The 25,260-nt window shown below is 45.7% G+C and overlaps 2 protein-coding genes and 1 long non-coding RNA gene across 6 annotated transcripts in view; all 3 read right to left on the reverse strand.

The window, feature by feature from the left end:
• The window catches only part of phip (pleckstrin homology domain interacting protein), a 41,220-nt gene extending 25,926 nt beyond the window's left edge, over positions 1-15,294 (reverse strand). The window contains exons 1-7 of the mRNA XM_056427718.1: positions 12,794-15,294; positions 12,590-12,648; positions 12,473-12,502; positions 12,293-12,352; positions 9,567-9,717; positions 7,089-7,187; positions 6,832-6,992 (exon numbers count right to left, since the gene is read on the reverse strand). Coding sequence (XP_056283693.1) covers positions 6,832-6,992; positions 7,089-7,187; positions 9,567-9,717; positions 12,293-12,352; positions 12,473-12,502; positions 12,590-12,648; positions 12,794-12,833 — 600 coding nt within the window. The 5' untranslated portion in view covers positions 12,834-15,294. The remainder of the gene's footprint in view (positions 1-6,831; positions 6,993-7,088; positions 7,188-9,566; positions 9,718-12,292; positions 12,353-12,472; positions 12,503-12,589; positions 12,649-12,793) is intronic.
• LOC130202297 (uncharacterized) lies at positions 8,012-9,529 on the reverse strand. The gene is made up of 2 exons (XR_008833325.1): positions 8,720-9,529; positions 8,012-8,376 (listed from the first exon to the last, which is right to left on the reverse strand). It is a non-coding gene; the product is annotated as an uncharacterized LOC130202297 (long non-coding RNA).
• Positions 15,295-15,844: 550 nt separating the features above from the next.
• hmgn3 (high mobility group nucleosomal binding domain 3) lies at positions 15,845-22,232 on the reverse strand. Of its 4 annotated transcripts, XM_056427714.1 has the most exons (8): positions 21,858-22,232; positions 19,406-19,456; positions 19,160-19,189; positions 17,908-17,952; positions 17,573-17,665; positions 17,336-17,435; positions 16,851-16,929; positions 15,845-16,544 (listed from the first exon to the last, which is right to left on the reverse strand). In XM_056427714.1, exons 1-7 carry the CDS (start codon positions 21,870-21,872, stop codon positions 16,868-16,870), a joined length of 396 nt encoding a protein of 131 aa, XP_056283689.1. In that variant the 5' UTR covers positions 21,873-22,232; the 3' UTR covers positions 15,845-16,544; positions 16,851-16,867. The 4 variants fall into 4 exon arrangements, with proteins under 4 accessions (XP_056283689.1, XP_056283690.1, XP_056283691.1 ...); XM_056427715.1 differs by lacking the exon at positions 19,160-19,189; XM_056427716.1 differs by lacking the exon at positions 17,336-17,435.
• Positions 22,233-25,260: the final 3,028 nt, after the last annotated feature.

Here is a 25,260-nt window from a genome sequence, read left to right on the forward strand (position 1 = left end):
CAAACAATGACTGGGTCCGTTGTCTACTCGCGTGCTCAGCTGATCGCGCTGTGCAGGCCGCAGCTTCTGCCTGGAGACAGACCTGAGATCCCGGTGGAGCTACGGAGAAGAGCTCGGGCTGCAGGGCGGGTGCCAAGAGGAGGGCTAAAACGAGGAGATACAAACCCTCGGTACCGGCGATCATAACGGGGAACGTGAGGTCTTTGGCGAATAAGACGGATGAGCTCGGCGCGCGGGTAATGACTGAGAGGATCTTCCGTGAGAGCAGCCTCTTGTGTTTCAGAGACGTGGCTGCACGCGGACTATCCGGATCACAGCGCGTCCGTGCCCGGCTTCAGGACTGTTCGGGCTGACAGAGACGCTACACAGAGCGGTAAGAAGAGAGGGCGGGATCGCTGTTTATGTGAATGAACGGTGGTGCCATCCGGACCATGTGTGCGTGAAGGAGCGCTTCTGTAGCCGGAACATTGAACTGTTGGCCGTGGGGATGCGCCCTTATTATTTGCCGAGGGAGTTCACGTCCGCCATTGTGGTTGTCGTGTACGTGCCACCATCAGCTGACGCTGAGGAAGCTGTGGACACCATCCACTCCACTGTGTCTGCTCTGCTGAATCATCAGCCTGGAGCATTCATGACTATCACTGGTGACTTTAACCACACCACATTGGAAAAAGCTCTGCCAACCTTCCATCAATACATAGACTGCCCAACAAGGAACAATAAAACTCTGGACTTGCTGTATGCTAATACTAAGGACGCATACAGCGCCACTGCCCTTGCCCCCTCGGCAGGTCTGATCATGACCTGGTCCGGCTGACACCAGGTCTGTTCCTCTGGTGAAGAGGCTGCCGGTGACCACCAGGACTGTGAGGAGGTGGTCTCTGGAGGCTGATGACGCTCTACAGGACTGCTTCGAGTCAACGGACTGGGATGTGCTGTGTGGACCGCACGGGGAGGACATCAACAGTATGACCGACTGCATCACGGAATACATCAAGTTCTGTGAACACACCACCATCCCATCACGGACTGTGCTGCTTCCCCAACAACAAGCCCTGGATCACCAGGGACCTGAAGGCGCTTCTTAACATGAAGAAAGCTGCTTTCAGGTCTGGAGACAGGGATGAGCTGAGGAGAGCCCAGCGCAACCTGAAGGTGAAGCTCAGGGAGGGCAAGGACTCCTACAGGAGGAAGCTGGAGGCCAAACTCCAGCTGAACAACACAAGGGAGGTGTGGACTGGGATGAAGCAGATAACTGGCTTCAAGGTGGGAGGGAGACAGCCAGGGGGCTCCCTGGAGAGGGCCAACCAGCTGAACTGTTTCTTCAACAGGTTCAGTTCACAGCCCTCTCCTGTCTCCTCCACACATCACACCTCCCAAACACCTCCCTCTGTCCCCCCTGCTGAGCTGCACATCCACCGAGCCCTCAATAACAATGGGCTCCTCCACCCTCCCCTCTCTGTAACGACTGACCAGGTGAGAAGACAGCTGGAGAAACTACTCCAGCGCAGAGCTGAAGGTCCTGATGGCATCAGCCCCAGGGTCCTAAAGACCTGCGCCACCCAGCTGTCTGGTGTCCTGCAGCGCCTCTTCAACCTCAGCCTGAGGCTGGGGAAGTCCCGTGCTGTGGAAGACGCCGTGCCTGGTCCCTGTCCCAAAGAAGTCAACACCATCTGGCCTCAACGACTACCGACCGGTCGCCTCACCTCCCATGTGATGAAGGTGCTGGAGAGGCTGGTCTTGGCCCACCTCCGGCCGCAGGTGAAATCGTCGCTGGACCCTCTGCAATTTGCTTCCCGGCCTCATGTGGGAGTGGACGACGCCATCATCTACCTGCTGCAACGAGCTCAGTCGCACCTGGATGGAACCGGTGTCTCTGTGAGAGTCACTTTCTTTGACTTCTCCAGTGCATTTAACACCATCCAGCCACTGCTGCTGAGTGAGAAGCTGCGGGTGGTCGGTGTGGACGCGTCCACCATCTCCTGGATCACTGACTACCTCACAGGCCACAGTTTGTCAGAATGGGCCGTGTGCTGAACGGGGGTCAGTGATGTTGGAGCCCCACAGGGAACTGTTCTGTCTCCCTTCCTCTTCACCCTGTACACCAGTGACTTCCAGTACAACACGGAGTCATGCCATCTGCAGAAGTACTCTGATGACTCTGCAGTGGTCGGGTGTATTAGGGATGGACGGGAGGAGGAGTACAGGGCAGTGGTGAGTGACTTTGTAAAGTGGGCCGATGAGAACCACCTGCGGCTGAACGTGGCCAAGACCAGAGAGATGGTGGTGGACTTCAGGAGGAAGGCGACAGCTCCTACACCTCTGAGTGTCCTGGGAGTGGACGTGGACATGGTGGAGGAGTACAAGTACCTGGGCGTCTCCATCGACAGCCGACTGAACTGGAAGGCCAACATCAACGCTGTGTACAAGAAGGGATGAGTCGACTCTTTTTCCTGAGAAAGCTTCGATCCTTCAACGTGTGCAGCAAGATGCTGGAGATGTTCTACCAGTCGGTTGTGGCCAGTGTGCTGCACTTTGCCATTGTCTGCTGGGGGAGCAGCATCGGAGCCGGTGACACCAGCCGTCTCAACAAACTGGTTAGGAAGGCTGGCTCCATCATCGGCTGCCAGCTGGAGCACCTGGAACAGGTGGTGGAGAGGAGGTCGTTGAAGAAACTGGTGTCCATATTGGACCACCCGGACCACCCGGACCACCCTCTCCACCTCCTACAGGGACAGAGGAGGACTTTCTCCAGACGTCTCCTCACGCTCCGCTGCCACAAGGACAGATACAGGAGAACCTGCCGACGGCTATGAGGCTCTACAACAGATCACCTCTTGCCAGATCATAGTGCAATAACTACAATAATAACTTCATATCCACCCTATGTTGATCTGCACTTCACACATTTCATTTATTTACACTACACACATACACACACATTTCATTTGCACTACACACATACACACACTTTGCATTTTGCACACTGTCTATATTTGGTGTTTTTATATTTAATTTAATTTGTCATTAGTATTGTGTATTGTGTATGCATATATGTTGTATATATACATATATATTTTATTTTATATTTTGCTTTGTATGCTTCTATATCTTTCATCCCTGTTTTTTATATTTTATTTTATATTTTATTTTTTATTCTTGTGCGTTTGGTTTATTGGTGCTGCTACTGCTACGACAAATTTCCCCTTGGGGATTAATAAAGTAGATATCTATCTATCTATCTATCTATGAAAACCCAGAGAAACACGAATATCCGACAAAGCAAAATCCCGGACGTTTTTGGAATCCCTGCCGGACGCATTTTGTAGGTCTCAAAAGCAGGACATGTCCGAGGAAAGAGGACGTCTGGTCCCCCGATGTCCAGTCGTCCCCATGAGAGCAACAGCACGTTGTGAAGCTGTCGCTTTGCAGTCCTCTCCTTTTCATACAACTCGTGTATTCTCCGTGTGACGTGTGTCTTGAGGGCGTCTCATACCTGCCGTCATTTGGTGAGATTCTCCATGTTTGTTAAACCGCGAATGACTTTCTTTTCCGGTTCCGCAGCAAACAGTAGCAGACTTTTACAAAATAAAAGCCTGTGAGCAACACACTTTTACAATAATAAAATAAATAATAAAACCTGCGTTAACGCGCGATAAAATAATTGTCGGCGTTAATTAATTGATGCGTTAACGCAAGATTAACGCGTTAACGTGCCCAGCCCTAATAAAAATACATCTGGACACAGAGAAGGAGGTGAATGATCGGCAGCGTGGTCCATAGTAACAACAACAACAACAACAAGGCATTAGTGTGTGAGAGAGTGAGTGTGTGTGTATATGTAAGAGAGAGAGAGAGTGTGTGAGAGAAAGCGAGTGTGCGTGTGTGTGGGTGTGTGGGGGGGGCTATGTGTGCGTGTGCTAGTGTGTGTGTGGGGGGGGGTGTATGTGTGTGTGTGTGTGTGCTCGTGTGTGCGACACCACGTCCACTTCCGGGTTCCTCTTTGAAATCGCACTATTCTCACTATTAAATGTTTATGCGCTCATTGAAAAGCAGAAATATTGTATAAACCGTGTTTGTGTGTAATAAACCGTGTTTGTGTGTAATCTCGTGTTTTTAGGTTTGTTTTCGGGACAACAGATGAAAAATAATAGCCTCTTGGCTAAATGTTTTTTATTAATGTGCCTACTGTCCCTTGTCAAATAAACCAAAGTAAAAATAAATAAAATCTTATACCAGAGATGCACACAAAAGAAAAGAAATAAGACTTTTGTCATAGCAAAATTACATTAAAAAAACATCCTGGACTTTACTTTGTAAGCGCCTTTGCATGTTTTTAGGCCCTTTTATTTTGAAGCTCTTCCACCGAGACAGGAAGAAGACGTAAAAATCATAACATGACTTCGCAAAAGCTACGTTAGCTAGGTGCACTGAAGGAAAAGGTGTGAGTGAGTATTTTTCTAAAGTACTTTGTGTTTTATTTGGGCTTTGACTGCAAGTTTAGTGACTTTATTTGTTAATTAGCTTGCAAAAATGTATTGTGATAAGATGCTGTGGCAGCTGTCCCCAATCTGGCCTCGGCTGCTGGCTGGTCTGACTGATTGGCAATCAGCCAGCAGCCGACGCTGCTCATATAAAAGGGCAGCAGAGCTGGAGGTAGGGAGCAGACGCGTTGTGTTGCGGTCTGCTCGGTGGGTGTGTTGAATACAATAAATATAATAAATATGTCGTCCAACGGAACCTCGTCGCGGCTGTCTGGCTAGCCTTGGTGCTTGGGGGGGAAACCCACGGGTGACGGCTACAATCTCGTCACAGATGCTAATGCTAGATGTTAGCTAGATGTTCTCTTCAAGAAAGAGATAATGTTGTGATTAATGTCCACATGTAGATATGAACGTCATCTAATTAATAACTAGAACGGGCTCTCGGGAGAGAGCATACCTTCGCCGCACCCACTTTGTTGGTACCTTTTCATGACCTTGACCTTTGACCCAATCAATCCCAAAATCTAATCAAATGGTCCCCGGATAATAACCAATCATCCCACCAAAGTTCATGTGATTCGGTTTAATACTTTTTGAGTTATACGAATAACACGCATACAAATAAATAAATAAATACACAGCGATCAAAACATAACCTTCCGCAGAATGCGAAGGTTATTAGTTTATTTTGGTTTTATTTGGGCTTTGACTACAAGTTTAGTGACTTTATTTGTTAATTAACTTGTAAAAATGTTTTGTGATAAGATGCTAATGCTAGATGTTAGCTCGATGTTCACGAGATGTTCTCTTCAAGAAAGAGATAATGTTGTGATTAATGTCCACATGTACATATGAACGTCATCTCATTAATAATTAGTTTATTTTGGTTTTATTTGCTCTTACGCTGATTTCTGGACATTAAATGGAAAAAGAGAAACTCTTAAATGAATGTTCGTCATCACGGCTGAACGTGAATGAAGGAAATTCTGGAAATATCCGTCCGCGTCACGATTGTCCGGCTTCGAGGAGAATTACATTTTAAAATATTTGCTACGCTTAAAAAGGGACACAAACAATAATGCTTTTCAAAAGAAACAAAAACAAAAAAGGGGCCATAATAATAAATAATCTGTGGAAATGCACGACTGAGAGCTTCAATCAACACGCATGAGGCCCACGGGGCTCGGGGGGGGGGGGTTGTGATGCAACACAGTGCCAGACCCATCTGTGGCTTGATTGCGATCCCAAATAATAAGAAGAAGAATGTTCTGAAGCCAACAGGTGCCCGGCGTGAGGAATCAGAGTTTACTCATTTTGGGGAGGAAATATGAGATGAAAACACCCCCCCCCCTCCCTCCCTCTCCTCCTCCTCCGTTGAATGAATCATAATCGGTCTCTCCATCACCGTCTGACTGGATCTGTTATTTTAAAGGCGAGTCAGGGATTTGTCAAAGATGGACGAGAAGAAGAAGAAGAAGAAGTTGCGCGTCCCCGTGATGACGAGCCGCGGATCAATGAAGCCGATTGCCGATCGATCGTTTGGAGGAAACCGGCGAGCGCGTTGATCATCGAGGAGAAAATTAAAACAAATTTAAAATCAATCCGTCTGTGTTTCTGCTGCAGCAAGAAAAAAGAAAAAAACCTGAAGAGATGCGAAAAAATAAATAAATAAAAATGATCTTGTGACGAAAAGGAGACGGAGAGAGAGAGAGAGGGGGGGCGGGTGGAGTGAGGGAGACCAAGAACGAATTGTAATTCTGGCACTTAGCCAGCGCCTCAGAGGAAACATTTTCTCCAGTTATGATGAGAAATTGCAAGAAGAAAGGAGGGAGGGAGGGAGGGAAAGGAACAAAGGAGGCGCAGGATAAGGGACATGGGAGAGAAAAAGAAAGGGGAGTGTAAGAACGGTGGAAAGAGAGATAACAGAGGGAGTCAATCTACCCCTCCCCCCCCTCCTCCTCCCCCCCTCCTCCTCCTTCCCGGCAGCCATTTTTACAATTTATTTAATGAAAGCTGAAAACGGTGAATTAAATCGCGGCACGTTGAGACTCAAGGACCCAATAAACCAGACGGACGACGCTCCAACCGCGCGGAGGCCGGCGTGTGCACGAAGGAGGGGGGTCAGAGGTCAGAGGTCAGAGGTCAACGGCCTGCTTTCAAAGCGAACATGTGGTATTCCTCGTCCGCTCCCCCCCCCCCTCTTTTAAAAACTATTAGAACTATGTATCACAACAAAAACGCTGCGAGCTGTTTTCGGCTACAGCTGCGAGACACACACACACACACACACACACACACACACACACACACACACACACAACCACACACACACACACGCAGGGCTCACCGTGAAGATGCGCCGGCCCGTCCGGTCGAAGGTGACGCAGTAGACGGACGACAGGTGTCCCAGGATCCTCTTGTGCATCTTCATGTGCAGGTACACCACCGTGGGGACCAGCTGCCGCAGGCGGTACGAGCCGAGGAGGCGGCGGCCGGAGCTCGTCTCCACTGGCGGGGCGAAGAGGAGGAAGAGGAAGAGGGGACGTCACTCATTTAGTACATGGGAGTGGGTGGCGTAGAGTGTGTGTGTGTGTGTGTCTTTACCGATGCTCGGCGGGCTCCCGTAGATGACGGGCGGCTCCGGCGGCCGACCGCAGTGCAGCGCGGCCAGCGCCGACCCCTTCCACACGACATGCTTACAGCCTGGAGGGGGGGGGGGGGACACAGGTTATACAGTTTGCATTGTGTTGGCATCAGAAGAACAGAGAGAGACGCTGCAGGTTGCATGTGTGTGTGTGTGTGCGTGTATGCATGTATGTAGGTGTGTGTGTGTGTGCGTGTGTGTGTGTATACGTGTGTAACTAAATGAAACCGAAGTCAGAGGACAAACCTCCTTTTACCATTTGTATTTTACAGCTGGTGTTTTTTTGTTGTTGAGGTTTGTCAAAAATGGAGCTAAGTGTCTCTGTGTGTGTGTGTGTGTGTGCGTGTATGGTGTGTGTGTATGGTATGCGTGTGTGTGTGTATGTGTATGGTGTATGGTGTGTGTGTGTATGTGGTGTGTGTGTGTGTATGGTGTAACAGCTTTAGCTCAGTGGGGTAAGAGGGCCGTCCTGCAACCGCAAGGTTGTGGGTTCGATCCCCGCTCTCCCCATTAGTTGCAAGTCGAAGTGTCCTTGAGCAAGGCACTGAACCCCCAGTTGCTTCCCGGGCGCTTCACCACTGCTCCTTAATAACTAAGGATGGGTTAAATGCAGAGAACTAATTTCCCCTTGGGGATTAATAAAAGTGTATATTCTTATTCATATTCATGTGTGTGTGTATGGTGTGTGTGTGTGTGTATGCAGGGTGTCTACAGGAATAAACCAGTGAAATGTAAGACTTTTTAAGACCACGTCGAAATAAAATTTAAGACCTAACGTACGAAGGAAATACATTAATCTACATTAATTAATTCAAAGTAAACACACTGATGTCTGTTCAAAATGAACAGTATGGTGAAATGCAAAAGGATAACACAAATGTCATTGCTGTTGTAAATTATATTTATTAATACAACATTTTCAGAACATTTAGGTCCCATGAACAAATGTCTATAAAATCAAGTAAATATATTTTTTAAATACGTGCAACATAGTTCCTTTTGAACAAAAAAAATCTATAAAATAACATAAATAACGATTCCAGCTGCTTTTAAAATGCAAATACATTTACATAATAGAATGTATGTGTGTGTGGGTGAGTGAGTGAGTGAGTTCTCATGTCTCTATGTGATGGATGTTTGTCACAGGTTCATACGTCTACTCCTGAGCTTTTGTGAATATACTAGGAAAACAATCCTTTTCAAACTGTATGAATACAAAAACATCCAGTTGACATTTGGTCCATTCTCCTGGAAAAAAGAAAGAAAAGGCATTAACCAAACAACAGTCACCACATCTCTTCATGACACCACTTCGGATTAATGTCAGACTGGATCAATATGAATGAAATCTATTTTTACAAATTAAGCAACGTGAGCCAACCCTTGAGCCTAGTGAACACTATGTAGACATATTGACAGGTAAACACCACTCTACTGCCATTCTAAAACTATTTGTAATTAGTCTAATTAATGTGTAGTGCGCCTATCCATAGCTGCTATTAACTTGATACATGAGTAAAGCTTAACTATATGAAACACATACTCATATACAAGAGGATAGTTAATACATATATATTTATGTTAGACTTACTGTGAGATGCTGAAGTAGGTCCTGGTGTCATGGCCCATGAGCTCCACAGGATCCTGACTGGACCTGGTCACTGAACCGAGAGCACATGAAGTCCAGCTGTCTGCTCGTGGTGGTCTGGTTCAAAGTCTCGCGGTGGTCTGGTCCAGAGTCTCGCGGTGGTCTGGTCCAGAGTCTCGTCAAACAGAATGAAGAACGCACTGCAGCATTGGTCTTCGGTGATGAGCTCTTTGTTGCAAGGCGCTGGATTTCCTCCGGTGACCTCCAGCGTTGTAGTTGACGTTGTTGCGGGCGGCGGAGCAGGAGCTCGCGGCGGAGCAGGAGCTAGCCCCACGGGCTGCTGGCGGCCTTCGCTAGTCTCTGTGCTTCTTGCTCTGCACGTGAGATTCCACCGCTGGAAAGTCTCCCGACACATAACGCAGATTCAGGAGCATTTCACCCACCGTGACCAGAAACACTCGTTCTTTTCAAGCCGCTGTTGAACTTGCATCCTGCCATGTTTTCTAAAGTAGCCGATGCTTCACGTTGTCGGGGATGGGACCGAATACGCGGGGCCCCTTTAAGAGAAGGGGCGTGGCCCCGGTGACACCAGAGACACCGCAGAGCAACCGGAGAAAAATACGGACCTGGCGGAACAGATTGCCTCATATTCGCAGTGACATGACACCCAAAAAATGTAAGACCAATCCAATCTGAATTTAAGACAATTTAAGACTTTTTAAGGCCTTATTTTTAGGAAAAGCAATTTAAGACTTTTTAAGACTTTTTAATGCCCCGCGGACACCCTGTGTATGGTGTGTGTGTGTGTGTGTGTGTGTGTGTGTGTGTGTGTGTGTGTGTGTGCGCTCACTCTTGCTGGTGCGCAGCAGGTTCTGCCGGCCGGCCCCCAGCAGGCTGGTGAGTCCGGGGACGCTGGCGGGGACCTCCGTCTCCAGCAGGGGACAGACCCGGGAGCACACCTTCAGCAGGTGGTCTGGACTGACGTGGCGGTGGAGCTTCACCTACACACACACACACACACACACACAGAGACACACAGAGAGACACTTAGCTCCATTGTTGACAAACATCAACAACAAAAACACGAGCTGCAAAATACAAATGGGAATAATTAGAGATTTGTTCTCTGACTTTAGCTTCACACACACACAACACACACACACACACACAACTCTGCCCTTTAAAGACAGAATACTAATAACCGAATCAATTACTAATTCTGCTTTTAACCGAAATAATCCGGCTAACAGGGACAAAATGAGTCAAATGACCCTTTTCTTTTCTTTCTTTCTTTTTTCCACTGAATGACATTTATAAAACACAACGAACCCACGATGACTTATTAATTAATTAATTAATTAATCATTATTAAATATCTCCATCGTGCAAATAAAGAGAATAAAATGGCAACTGCAGAAAAATGTATGCTGAAATTCTGAAATGTTGTCTTATAAATTCTAAATGGATCCGGTAGACGACAAACACAGACACACACACACACACACACACACAGTGTTATGAACACAGTGCGTCTCAGGACACACACACACACACACCAGAAGGACGAGTGAGATCAGACATGCGACTCGCAGCCCCGCGTGAGGATTTTAAATGGTTTTAAAAATATATAATAAAATCAGACGTGCAGTAATCAGCTTTTTGTTTCTCACACACACACACACACGCACACGCACACACACACCTCATTTAAATATCCAAACAGGGTCAAATAAGCCTGAAATTAAACAATCACTCCACACACACACACCATTATTTGTATACCTTCCATGAACACCGACAGTAACACTTATTCTCTCTCTCTCACACACACACACACTTAATTTCTTTCAACGCTGCTGCTGGCTCAGAGACTTGGTCAGTGTTTTTATAGCACATCTCTCACACACACACACAACTCCAGTTTTACTCGCTTCTTAAAGGTAATGGTTGACCACGCCCCCCCCCCCCCCTACGTCACAGCAGCACCACCATAAAAGCACATGGCCCCTCTGGGCATGACTCCTCCTGTCCTCCTCCTGGGCGCTTTATACATTTTAACCACACGCCATTAAATAATATCAATAAATATCACTCACTCCAAGAGTAGTATTACTATCACTATACATTCACGAAGCATTTACGATAAATACATTTAAAAAATTAAATAAATAAACAATAGAATTATTACATTGTAAAAACGTAATTATTAAAAAATATGTAAAAACGTTAAAAACAGGCTGCTATTACGACGTGTTAAACATATTAGTCGACGCCGTGTTCAATTTTAATATGCAAAAAATAATAATAATAATGATAAAAATAATTAATCCGCATTAATTAGCCTCAATTAATACCGTTAATAACCATACAGTATCCCCCTCCCCCCGCCCCCCTCTTATAGCAGCCTAGACATCTACACAACCACCGAAGAAGAAACGTATCCAGCCCCCCCCACACACACACACTCCAAAACACCCGGGTTATATTTGGTCTAATAATTAAAAGCCATCCGCAGTATTTTTTTTAATAGAGGGAAATTATGCACAATAGACGTGAAGCAGTCTGGGAATGAGAGGAGCGGAGAGAGAGAGAGAGAGAGAGAGAGAGAGAGACGACACAGGCCGAGAAACACCGCATTATTAAACCTATTACAATATACTAATAACAGCAGTAATATTAATATTAATAATAATAAAACGTCCCGCTGAATCTATACACGCGATCTCGTCTCATGTGTGTGTGTGTGTGTGTGTGTGTGCGTGTGTCCGTGCGCGCGAGGCATGGATACAAACACGTCCGGTGCATGCGGATTAAAATAGTCCCCATTATGTGTCCATTATTAACCTTAAAATAAAATTGTAATCAAATAAAAAAATAGCACCAGAAAAATGTGTGTGTGGGGTTTTTTTCGGGGGGGGGGGGGTCACTCTCACGCGCACGCGGCCAGTGGAGCGCTGTGTGAGCCATGATGCATTCCCTCCACGCCCCCATGCGTAAAAACGGCCACGGACACGTTTGTTTACATGAACAATTATTACGTGGGACAAGAGCTGCACACACACACACACACACACCGATCACCTCGTAACACACACACACCTCTCCAAAATGACGTCACAACATCCTCAAATCGAATATCCTGTTTTATAATTATTATTGTAATTATTATTGTTATTGTGTTTTTATGGGGGTCCTCGCAGGACTCGAGAGCCTCCATCCCCTCCTCCTGGTCCGGGGCTCGTGGCGCAGGGAGTCCCTCCTCCGGATCCTGGCGCTCCTACGCCACAACACTCATGACGTAGCACGACCCCCTCCTCCTCCCCCTTTTTCAGAAACTATTAAAAACCCTTTTCTGACATGCATGCCACCAAAAAACTCCCACCAGCAGGCTGGGACCCTCAACGCCCCCCCACACAAAAAACTTGCAGCCTGCAAAGTTTTTTTTTTTTTTTTTTTTTTGTGTGGGTACTATTTCTTTACCACCTGATTCTCTAAAAAAAAAATTGCGGGAAATTCAATTTTTATTTCGCTCTCTCTCTTTAAAAACTTTCCCCCTCGGATAGATAGGAGCCTTACCAGGTTCTGGTAGGTCCCGGGGTGCTCCTGCCCGGTCCAGTCCAGCCGGATGGGGAGCAGCTGGGGGCAGAAAAGACTCATAAATGCGGGAAATGACAGTTAAAAATAATTATAAATCAAGATATTAAAACAAAAAGTGCAGAAGAGAGGGAGAGAGAGCATCTCTCCTGACTCGCTCACCTCCTTCTCCTCCACCTCCCTTATCAGGGTCTGAAATAGGGATAAAAATAGACAAAAATTACACCTCGTGACAATTTCGGACACATTTATGGAAAATACATCAAACGCCGCACCGACCTCGGCTGCTTTCTGACACGGTCCGGCTTCTAGGAACCGGGCTATTAGGAAGTAGAGTTCTGGAAGCGGGTCGGAGGGGGAGAGAGAGGGAGGGAGAGAGAGGGAAGAGGAGCTGCGTTAGAAGAGGGCACCGAAGGAGGAGGAGGAGGTGGGGGGTATTAAAAAACAACCGTGACATATGTGTTGCCGATCTCCTTTACTCACCAGAAGTCAACTGCGCGATGAGTGTACTGTCTGTAGCCATTTTGGTTGTTGTTCGCCAGGGCAGCGGCGGTCTAAGTGGCTGCCCTGTAGCTGTCACTGTTTATCCACCAGGAAGAGGCTGCCTCCATTCAGCTACGCTCGCGCAAGAGTCCCCGGCTGCGTCGTGTATCCCTCCGCGAAACGGACAACTAGTGCGCCCGGTTTTTTTTTTGGGAACCTCACCTCCTTTACTCTACCTCCCCACCGTAAAACAACCGTGTTCCGCTACCCGCACGGCAGCTCAGGTAATCCGGTGATGACTATCTTGTTTCTCGGTGGACGGGGAGGGATGTTTTTTATCGGCGGTTGGTCGCTTGTGGAGGCATGTTTGTTTGAATCACCCCCCCCTCCCCTCCCCCTTTCAGCGCAAGCCCTTCCGCGGAGGTATACACGGCGGTGTGTCTTGTCTCCGCGCATGTAGAGGGGAGGTAGAAATGGCAGCCTGCTGTCGGAGAGGACACTTTGCTGCAGAATGGCCGTTACCTCGTAGCTGAACGACATTTATCACCTTTTCTTTCTTTTTTTGATTTTTCTATGTAATTACAGGCATATACATCCGTAGTCTAGAATGTGTGGCGGATTAACACAACGCAAGTCCTATTTTCTTTCACGTATTCGTAGCTGCGGATGTAGAACATGGCGGCCGTTTGTTTTAAAGAGGGATTTTACAGCCGATCTGACGGGTTTAGCTCGTTTCTTTTCATTAAATAATACACCTAACTGTCTGTATTCGGTGTGTGTTTCGTTGTCGGCTTCGGTTGTGATTACTCTGTCGTTGTTGTGTAACAAGATGTCTGGCGAACACACCCACTCCTCTCTCTGAGCCGTTTGGTAGGAAGTCGTCCATTTCTCTCACAAATACAGCCAGGCAGTAAAATGGGGGAAGGGAATGAAGAAGAAGAAGAGGAATGCAGCTTAATAAATGAAACCTCATGAGTTGCAAGAATGTTTTAATGCCGCCGAGACATTTACACACGATAAATAATCAAGTAGGATTATCAAGGAAATGCAGCACATGGCCCACTTCCTCTGGAAAGTTGAGAGAAGGAACAACACTTGTTTCCTGCCCCAAATAATAGTTTTTATATATATATATATATATGTGTGTGTGTTTTGTAGCAGTTTGGCCCCCAAAAGAAGAACACACGCTCCTCGTCTCTTCCTGACCTTTTGAACTTTGTACTCTTTCTGATGAAAAGCACACGTTCTACCCGTCTCCCCGCGTGCTGTTGAGCAAGATCGCTTTTTATCAATGGCAAACAAGTCAGGTCGATGTTGTGTTTCCTTACAACCTAAAAATACAGGAACAAAATAAACACTGACACACCTGGAAGTGTTTCTTCACACATGACCCCCCCCCCCCCCTTCCCTCAGTATAATAAACAGTTCTTTTATATATTTACTATAACCCGGCCTCTTTTTGTACAGAACATTCTAATTCTAAGTATTTAAATAGGATCATTTAAGTCAGCTTTCTTAACGAGGCATCAATAAACTAATTACTATGTAACACATACATATTATAAACATAGCAGGACGGTGTAGTACTCCAGATGGTCTTGGTACTCGAGACCAGGATCAAGACCGCTTCTTTGTAGGTTTGGTCTCGGTCTAAAAAAACTGAGAGGACTGGACCTTCTTTTTTCCGGGGCCACAACTGTTTCGTCACAGTGAACTCCAACAATGCTTCCGGTTGTATTTATTTATTTATGTTGTGATCATGAGTGCATGCGGTAAAACCCTCGGAGGCTAATGTGTGATTTTTTATTTTGGGCTGCACAAAATAAACTGAATTTAATTGAATTGAAGATTGTTCATTTGTTTTTATGGGAATGCGACTCTTTCAAATCCTTTTTGAGGATCACCTCTGGGTGTCATGCGGTCTGGCCTCGGTTCAGGTCCCGACGTGGATCCGGGTTCAGGGGGTCTGGACGACAACGCCGGTGCAGAGTCGCATCACCTCTGACCTGCTGTAGTTTAGTTTACGGACACATAAAACATGCACCGCATAGTCAAGGCCCAACCACCACCACCACCACCACCCCGTGACCCTGAACCCCCCATCATGGCCACAAGGAGGCGACCTCATTCTGCAGCAGGACCTAGTGCACAGGGGGGAGGACTCAAAGGTGACAGACCGTGATAGAGGACCTCGTGGTTCTGACTTCAACAACAATGCATTTTTTCCATTTTTCAAACAATGCAAGCTTCATTTATTCTCGTCCGCTCCTTTTCACGTGTGACAGAACCGCCACAAACGCATGAATCCGGGAGGCGGACGTGTCAAAGGGCCTCTCTGCATCGAGAGTGATGGCTCCTGCGTTATTGATCCGTGCAGGAAACCTTTCCTTTTTCTTATAATTTCATATTTGTGTGGTCTAAAAGGTCTACGGATGTTTTTTTGTGTGTCCAGCTTTCAATCTGGGTCCAGTGGCTCGGGGTCAAAAGGTCAAATCGTCCGAGTGGAAACAAACCTGTCAAAATGACACGTCGATGTATTCACTTCTATTAAGCATCAAATTGTTGACCCAGAGGCTTCTGAATTTATTTATTTTTTAATTCATTTAAATTGGCCTCTCTCCTGTATTCGTGGCATTCAGACTTCCTCACTCAAAAACAACAACAACAACAACAAAGGAAGCGGGTCCACCTCATCGGTCCCGTGAGAGCGAGTGACAGTCTGTTCTCAAAATGAAGAGAGAGTACGGCCTTGTCGTCAGTCTCTCGGCAAATGCTGACCTTTCACTTCCTGACACAGCAGATGTATTTAACACAGCCACGCGCCCCTGGCGACCACACACACACACACACACACACACACACACACAGATACACACAGCGCCGGCTTTGTGTTGCTTTAAAATGAAATTCTGAACCTGGACACGGTGAAAAAAGCAGCTGAAAACACGCTACACCTCCGGCCAACGCGCGATCATTATAATTCTGCACGCAGTAGTTTTTATACACCAATAAGAGACGCGTGGAAAAAAAACACACCAAAAACTCATCATGTGACATCAACTTTTACAATTTTATTTTCAAAAAATTCTCCCAACAGGATGAAACTCAAGAGAAGTCCAGAGGGTCCGAAGAACAGAGGCGCCGCTCGTTATTGCTAATGTCACTCTGCTGCGGGGCGAAGGCGGTCAGGAGGGGGAAACACAAACACATTCACTCCGTCACACACACACACACATTTAAAAAAAAGGAGCGAAAACGAAGTGGCGGTGATTCTAAAAACTAAAATCTTTCCAAAAAAAATAGTTTTTGAAAGCGTCAGATGTTCTTCATGAAGTTTTTTTGTAGCTCGGCATCCAAACTGTGCATCCGCATCCCCAAAATGCTCACGGCGTAAGCATCGGAGGATCGAGAGAGCCGACGGTCGTGTTCACGGCCCCCTTCAGGAAAGGTGAGGAACTGCAGCCGCCCGATGAAAAAACTCTTCATTCCAGAATTATTTTTCTCCCATTTTTTTCTAAGAGGTGAAGTGAGAGAGAGTGGAGGGCGGAGCGAAAAAATAAATAATGTAAAGACATACAGGATGGGGGGGGGGCTGCTGGTTGTCCGTCTCTACTATCACAAGTCTAAAGAAAATTCGGCGTGGTACAAAAATCCTCAGTAAAAAAAAGATGCTTTGCTGCCACGGCGTCAGAAAGGTGGGGGGGGGGGAGTTGGGTCTTTACGCCTTCTCCTCCTCCGCCTCCTCAGTTACCTGGAAGCGGAGAAGAGAGAGAAATGACTTCATCATTCTCGCCACAGGTGGGTTATGAAAGCGACCGGTCCCCAAAGAAGGTGAATAACAACTCCTTATTTATACCGGGGCCGTTAAAAACTATTTTTTTCCCGTGAATTATAAAAAGTAACCGGAACCTCGTTTCTGCTTTTGAAGTTTTCAAATGTTTTTTTTTTTTTTTACGTTGAGATTTAATTCACCGCCACTTTATATCTCACGTGAGATATGGCCGCCGCCAAATCTCCCGTGTTGTGATCCGGTTGTACATGTATGTTAGCTACTCACTGGAACACGGAGCTCCTCTAGTAGCCACGGGAATCGTCCCGCTCTCTCGTCTGAACTGAGCGCCGGTGGAGCCGCACGTCTACGAACAGCCAATCACATTTCACGTGTCACAAGCCGCCTCCCCCTTCCAAAAAAAGTGTCCCACTTCACTGCACACGGCGACATCACTCCATCGCCCGCTTAAAACACGCCACAGCACGCTGTCGGGGTGAATGCTGTGGATGCGGCGTGATGTTAGAGGTCACGCACACGTTGGAGGTTGGTTAGAGGTCACGCACGCTGGAGGTCGGTTAGAGGTCACACACACGTCGGAGGTCGGTTAGAGGTCACACACACGTCGGAGGTCGGTTAGAGGTCACACACGCTGGAGGTCGGTTAGAGGTCACACACGCGACCGTCGGAGGTCGGTTAGAGGTCACACACGCGACCGACGGAGGTCGGTTGGAGGTCACACGCGCCGGAGGTCGGTCGGTTAGAGGTCGTACCCTTGACTCTGACCGTCTCGCTCTGCCCTCTCACCGACATCGAGGAGGCAGCCGAGCTTCTGACGAAGGACACGCTGACAGACGGACGGGACACGTAGATCTGTGTGTGTGTGTGTGTGTGTGTGAGTGTGTGTGTCGTGTTTTTACACAAATTGACAAATAGAGGGAATAAAAGTTATTTTAGCGTCTGACCTTTTTTGCAACAACAAAAAAAGATCTATTTGTCCCTCCTCGTACCTGATTGGTCCCTCCGTTGTGGGCGGGGCCATCATCCTTCTTTCCCTTAGGGACGACTTTCTTTGCCTTCGGTCCCTTATCGTCTGCCACCTTCTACACAAATGATATGAAATGATGAAGAGGAAGAAGAAGAAGAAGGATGAACAGGAGCAGAAAAATAAGAAGATGGAGAAGATGAAGAAGGAGAAGAATAAGAAGAAAACAATGAGTGCAAAGTATGTTCGCATGCATGCGTCTGTTTGTGTGTATGTGTGTGTGTGTAGACATGTGTGTGTGTGTGTGTAGACATGTGTGTGTGTGTGTAGACATGTGTGTGTGTGTGTGTGTGTGTGTACCTTCACGCTGGTCTTCTTGGTCTCGGGCTTTGTTGGAGCCGGTTTCTGTAAATCGAGTCGTTTTCAGTTAAAACGACTAAACCTTTCAAAGTGATGGAGGAGCGTTGACCTCTGACCTGTATTGTTAAACACTAGGAGTCACGAGGACTCACGGTGTTCATCGTGAAGGACTTCATATTTGCTGAGCAGTGTGATCCGTCATTGTTATCAGTTTTTAAACATCTGCTTCGACTCAAAAGTTCAGATTGTGTCCACTAGGGGTGAACCGAGTTCTCCTGAAGCTGCTGCGGCTCAATCGTGTGATTCTTTCTCAGAATATCTCAAGAGAGACATAAATACGTTTTACCCCGGGGGGGAAGCGGGGTGTTACATTTACAATTCCCGACAATATTGCATTGTGGGGGAAAACCCCGCTAGTAAGAGCACATGTGATGCAGCCGCTACACAACATGCTAACGTATTTCATTAAATAAGATTAAATATCAGGAAACATGCAAACAAATATACAAATCATCACAGTTCAGAGGCTGAAAAGATAAGTTTGATCATTTTGGGAAATACACTTTTTCATCTTCTTACACTCTCATTAAACGTGACGCTAGCATGGTTAGCTTAGCTTAGCGTAAAAGATGGAGTCCTCCCGTAAAACAGCAATTTTTGTCACACTTTAGTTGTTTTCTTGCACAGATCAAACAAATGAGATATAAAGTCTTTATGTGTGAGCTGGAGAGGTCAACAGGGCCATACTAGCTAGCCACGCCCCCTTTTCGGTCTGTAATGTTAAGCTAACAAGATGTATGTAATGCTAAGCTAACAAGGTGCTAGCTGCACAGTGAGCGTGTTTCCCAAAATGTCAACTTGTGTCTTCAAAGTGTACGTGCAGAGACTCAATAGAGAACATGCAAAGGACAACACAGATAAAAACAACAACAACACACTCGTATGGCAGCGCTGCATGATCACATAACATATGTTACCCTTCATTTGATGGATCATAACATTATAGTTCGACCCACACTGGGATTTGGGGGACAATTTGAGCATTGAAGCTTCTATCAAGGAGTCTTTAACTTTAGTGAAGGATCCAATTGAGAGGAAGATGCGTTCTAGGTTGTTGTGAACTCTTTCCGTTGCCATGGAGACATGCAGCCACACGCCGAGCGTCAACAAGCGAGCGCGACACTTCCTGTCCCACGAGACCGAGGCGGGGTGAGGGAGGAGAGAGGTGAGGACAGGTGAGAACAACACTTACCACGGACAATCTCTCTGACCTTCTGGGGGGCTACCGGAGCAAGGGATGAGAGAGAGAGGGAGAGAGAGAGAGAGCGGCAGAGAGACACAGGTATCAGTTGTACCTTTACAGGCGGATCTTCAGAGCTTGGTGACGGCTACAAGTGTCCTAATCATTACCCGTCATGTGTCTATTATCTCACACACACACACACACACACACAGCACACAAATGCAGGGCCACACACACACACTGATCAACGTTTACCTCTTGCTTTGTGACTTTGGAGGCCTCTTTGCCCTCGGGGCCCTCTGGAGACTGGAGGAGATGCATCATGGTTAATACAGGGACACTTTGTACTATTTGGGCTTTTTTTAGAGGGGGGCGGGGCTAATAGCAGGTCAAAAAGCCACATGCAGTGGTGTAGATCATCAGAAACCTGGAGATTACTTTGAGCTGCAGCTCGGCGGTCTGTGTCACCGTCATCAATCAGAATGAAGGCATTATCAGACGTACATGGTGGGAGTTCATGAGGGCTGCAGCATTAGAATGGAAACGACCAACATCCCCTTGATCACTATTGTTTGGGTAGATACAGATTTGGTGCAACAACAACAAAAGTTTGACCATTAGAGTTTTTTTTTTAAAGGTGCAAATTCCTACAAGGTATTGCAACACCTGGAGAAACACCGGCGAAAAAGTGGGTTTATCTTTGAACCCGTTTTCATACAAAAAGTTCAGTTTAAGGAGTTAAAGGGATCCTTTGTAAGTCGGCCATTCTAGTTTTTACATCGGCAATTTTGTATTGATTATTTATTTATTATGATTATTTTTAATTTTATCCTTTTTATTTTTTATTATTATTATCATTTTTATTCGTTTAAAAAAATGATTTATTATTATTATTATATATATATATATATATTGTATTATTATTTTTATTTTCACCTCCCCAACACGACAAACATGCATAACATGATAGTACAGTGGAAACCTTCAGTGGACTAGTTTATTATGGACTAGTTTATTATGGACTAGTGTATTCTGACAGTATTACGAGACGGTGCTGCGGGGTTCTAAAGTTAAGAATTTAAAGTGTGAATTCAGGGTTCTGGTTGTATTCATTGTCCGTGAATTTGAATTATTAAATCATGGAGATCTCATGTGATCCACCGCCTCTGTTCAATAACACACCGGGAGGAGGAGGAGGAGGAGGAGGAGCTATGAAGCCCAACCATGGTACTCCTTGAGCAGCGAGAGAGAGAAAATGTCAAAGGGTCACTGATGAGCCGTACTCACACTGATGGGTGATTATCAAAACTATTATAATAATCAATAAATTGGGCAAAAACGCCCAGAAGTTACTGGCTGTGAATATCTGCTGGAGCTCTTCGTCTTTTATGTTTTTCAAGGAGTCTTAAACTGGGTTTTTTTAAAAAGCTTCAGCTTTGGGAAATGTTTGTTTCATTTTCTGATATTTTCTTTTTAATCAAAAACAACAACAAATCCTCAAACAAATGAACAAAAAATAAATAACCGCTAATTTACTCCCACGTGGTCGGGTGTATAAGAATATATTATTCATACATATTCACACATTGAGCACAATATAAAGAGGAATGACAATCATTAATGTCTCAAGTTAAATAGTTTAACATTTCATTTTCATTTTTAAATTATTTGTGTTTTTCCTCATATTCTAGAAACAACAAATTAAACCTTAACCACATTTCATTCCAGTAATCATCCATCCCAACGACAATAATATGTTTGGCTCTCTGATGACTTGTGATTAACATTTTAATGGCTTCATCTTTCTTTAATAGAGGAGTGTGAACATTGACGTGGACCATGACGTCACAGCTGCATGAAGAGCACCCTGAACATGGCATAGGACACACGGAGGCTGCAGGCACGTGAGGACCCCCCCCCCCCCACCCCCACCAAAACCACACAAAAAGAAAAGCAGGTATAGATGAAGCCCCGCAGGTTGCCCCCCCCCCCCCCCCACACACACACCCATTGTTTGTTTATATATGCCAGAAAAAGCTCATTTCCACATGTGTGCGCAGGTACAAGCAAAGAGCTGTTTGGATAACGTCACGGCCTCTTTTATTGTGCCTGATCCCCTCTTTCTCTCTTTCTTTCTCTCTTTCTTTCTTTCTCTCCAGGTCAATGTCGGGGTTCGAGCCGTCGGCTCGCGCGCGCTTGACATTCATCCGCAGCCGGAGAGCCAGCAGTGAGACACGGGATGAAGGAGGAGGCGTTTGTTTGTTTGTTTGAACTACTCCATTACGTGTCATGCAGACTCGATAAGTCGCGCGGTCGAGGTTCACCACCACGCACGTTCTCCGGGGAGATTTTACGCATCCATCCATCCGGGGACGTTCAGCCAGAGCGCACCGCGGACAGGGAAGTGGCGGATAAACAGCCACGGGGACGGCCATGGAAATGAACGCGTGTGGGAGCGTGAATAAAAAGGAGAAGAAACATACATCTTGCAATAAGATATCGCGCTAAAAATAGAAAGACTTGTCAAAATAAACCCGGGGAAGGTTTTACGCGTTCCTCAAACTTTGGCACGCCTCACCTGCCTCGACGTCGCCAAATGAAATCGCGCCGCGCAATTTATATTTTTCTCGCCCTCAAATGCAAAGAGCAGATAAATAAATAAATAATGAAATAACTCCAGTGAAGTGAGCCGCTGGACGACACTCACCTTTCTCTTCGGCATTTTTACGCGTGATTTATTCTCCGACGAGCACGAGCACGAGCTGAGGTCCAACCCGGAAGGTCCAGAAGAGGTAGATTAGAACCAGACCTCGGAATACAGGATCGATATCTAGGCACCTTCGATAATATGTTGATTATATGCACCCCCCAAAAACTCTCCGGGCCCGACCTCCAGCAGCCATTGGGCACGGGAGTCAAAATCCTGTCCTGTGCTGACTCCTGATTGGCTCGTCCACCGTCTCTATGTAAATAAGAAGGCTCGCGCTCATTGGCCGCGGTGGCAGTCAGAGGGCGGTCTGTGATTGGCTGCGCGCTCTTTGTGCGCAGACGGCGAGGACTGAGAGGGAAAGGTGGAGACGGGCCAATGAAAAGCCAAGGAGGGGGGGGGGGGAGTCCAGGTGAATCTGGGTGATGTAGGATGAGAGAGAGAGAGAGAGAGAGAGAGAGAGAGAGAGAGAGAGAGAGAGAGAGAGGAGGTCGTTGTCCCCAGATGAGCGCCACTGCATTGTAGTCAATGTTAACAATACATTAAATGGTGCTATTGTGAAGGCATTATTGCAAGGGCTGCTGGGTAATTTATTTCATTATAATCGGTATATACACACAGAAACATGAAGGTAACATCTGGAACCAAAAATGGTTCTTCAGAGTGATGCCATAGAAGAACCATGTATGGTTCCTTAAAGAACCTTTCAAACCAGGGTTCCTTAGAGAACCATTTCACTAAAGAGTTCTCTAAAGAACCTAAAGGTGTCTCAGAGAACCTTCAAAAGACGGTTCTATAAGGCACCAGGGTTCTCAAAAGAACTATTTCACTAAAGAGTTCTTCAAAGAACCTATAATTTAATATATTGGAAAATAAAATAAATAAATAAAATAAAAAACAGTTGCGGATACATTTTCTGTCAATTCACCAATTTCCATAAACACTTATTTTTTCTATTTGTGAAAGACTCAAAGAAAACCATGTTTGTGTATCTAAAAGTGTTAAAACACACAAACTGCAGGATGTGTGTGTGTGTTGATTAATTTAAAGGAACATTCTGTCGTGTAAATAAGGAACTTCTATAAAAACAGACGGCCATAAAACACGCGACAAAGAAATCTACAACAGCAGCCTCGACATTCTGGTGTCGCATCACAATAGACACGCACACACACGCACACACACACACACACACACACACACACACACACACACACACACACACACACACACACACACACACAATAGACGGAGCTTTCCTGCCCAAACAAACAGAAACCCTTCATGTTAGAAGTCGACCCAGAACACAGGAGCAGGTAGCTCCACTGTTCACACACATTCACACTGTCAGCTAAATGTAGCACACACTCACACACACACACACACACACAATGAGGAACATGTACGACACATACGTACATAATGACACAAAAGGAAACCACACTGAAAACAAATCGTCCCCAGAATGCTTACTTTTTATATTCTGATGCTTTTCCTCTTTATTTTGACATAATGTACATTTAAAAGTTAATGTAAGCCTAAAAAAGAGTGTGTATTTTATTTGGGGGTGGAGGGGCTGGAAGCTTCTTCACACAATATAAACATAAAGCTTTCATCTACAATCATATATAAGAAAACAAATGAATGAATGTTAGAAAAAAATGTGCTCCAAAATAATATTTAATAATATACAGCCACGGATGTTGCACAACAATGTTTAGCATCATGTTTTATATGTTCATATTCTTATTCTAACTTGTTTGCATACAATAAAAAAATCACTAAATGTCATAAACATCGTATATATATATATATATGTATATATATACATATATACAATCACTAAACGTCATAAATATAGTATATGTATATTAGAAATGTCCTTATTTTTCAAAGAAAAGCATTGTTTTTTTCAATGAAGATAACATTAAATCAATCAGAAATACACTCTATACATTGTTAATGTGGTAAATGACTATTCTAGGTGGAAACGTCTGGTTTCTAATGAAATATCTCCAGAGGTGTATAGAGGTCCATTTCCATCAACGATCACTCCAGTGTTCTAATGGTACATTGTGTTTGCTAATCGCCTTAGAAGACTAATGGATGATTAGAAAACCCTTGAAAACCCTTGTGCAATTATGTTAGCACAGCTGAAAACTGTTTTGCTGATGAGAGAAGCTATAAAACTGGCCTTCCTTTGAGCTAGTTGATTATCTGGAGCATCACATTTGTGGGTTCGATAAGACTCTCAAAATGGCCAGAAAAAAAGAACTTTCATGTGAAACTCGCCAGTCTATTCTTGTTCTTAGAAATGAAGGCTATTCCATGCGAGAAATTGCAAAGAAACTGAAAATGTCCTCCAGCGGTGTGTACTACTCCCTTCAGAGAACAGCACAAACGGGCTCTAACCAGAGCAGAAAGAGAAGTGGGAGGCCCCGGTGCACAACTCAGCAAGAAGACAAGTACATTAGAGTCTCTAGTTTGAGAAATAGACGCCTCACAGGTCCTCAACTGGCAGCTTCTTTAAATGGTACCCGCAAAACGCCAGTGTCAACGTCGACAGTGAAGAGGCGACTCCGGGATGCTGGCCTTCTAGGCAGAGTGGCAAAGAAAAAGCCATATCTGAGACTGGCCAATAAAAAGATTGGTATGGGCAAAAGAACACAGGCATTGGACAGAGGAAGATTGGAAAAGGTGTTCTGGACAGATGAATCCAAGTTTGAGGTGTTTGGATCACACAGAAGAACATTTGTGAGACGCAGAACAGGTGAAAAGATGCTGGAAGAGTGCCTGACACCATCTGTCAAGCATGGTGGAGGTCATGTGATGGTCTGGGGCTGCTTTGGTGCTGGTAAAGTGGGACATTTGTACCAGGTAAAAGGGATTTTAAATAAGGAAGGCTATCACTCCATTTTGCAACGCCATGCCATACCCTGTGGGCAGCGCTTGATTGGAGCCAATGTCCTCCTCCAACAGGACAATGACCCAAAGCACACCTCCACATTGTGCAAGAACTATTGAGGGAAGAAGCAGGCAGCTTGCTGTCTGTAATGGAGTGGCCAGCACAGTCACCAGATCTCAACCCCATTGAGCTGTTGTGGGAGCAGCTTGACCGTATGCTCCGCAAGAAGTGCACCGAGGCCCATTTCAACCTGCTGGAAGTCAGGGGGTCGGTCGACACACGAGGGGCCCTCCACTGGGGCCCACGAGGGTCCGTGCGATGGCCGACAGACGACCGGACACCAGAGAATACGCATCGCATCCTGATTCAACGTCTGCCATCGATCCCTCGAAATGCTACACACTGTTCCTTTAAGCCCAAAACCTTTGTGGGAATCAACACGCCATATAAGGGAATGGTAGAGATGTTGTTGTTGTTGTTTATTTATTAATTAAATCG

The sequence above is a fragment of the Pseudoliparis swirei genome, chromosome 12 (genome assembly GCF_029220125.1).
Source record: "Pseudoliparis swirei isolate HS2019 ecotype Mariana Trench chromosome 12, NWPU_hadal_v1, whole genome shotgun sequence".
NCBI classification, from domain to species: Eukaryota; Metazoa; Chordata; class Actinopteri; order Perciformes; family Liparidae; genus Pseudoliparis; species Pseudoliparis swirei.

What these genes read in the sequence shown, in the direction of transcription:
- hmgn3 (XM_056427714.1), bottom strand. An exon ending in CCAAAGTCACAAAGCAAGAG is followed by an intron (nt 19,190 to 19,405) that starts GTAAACGTTGAT and finishes TTGCTCCGGTAG; the next exon opens with CCCCCCAGAAGGTCAGAGAG. An exon ending in CCAAGAAGACCAGCGTGAAG is followed by an intron (nt 17,666 to 17,907) that starts GTACACACACAC and finishes TCATTTGTGTAG; the next exon opens with AAGGTGGCAGACGATAAGGG.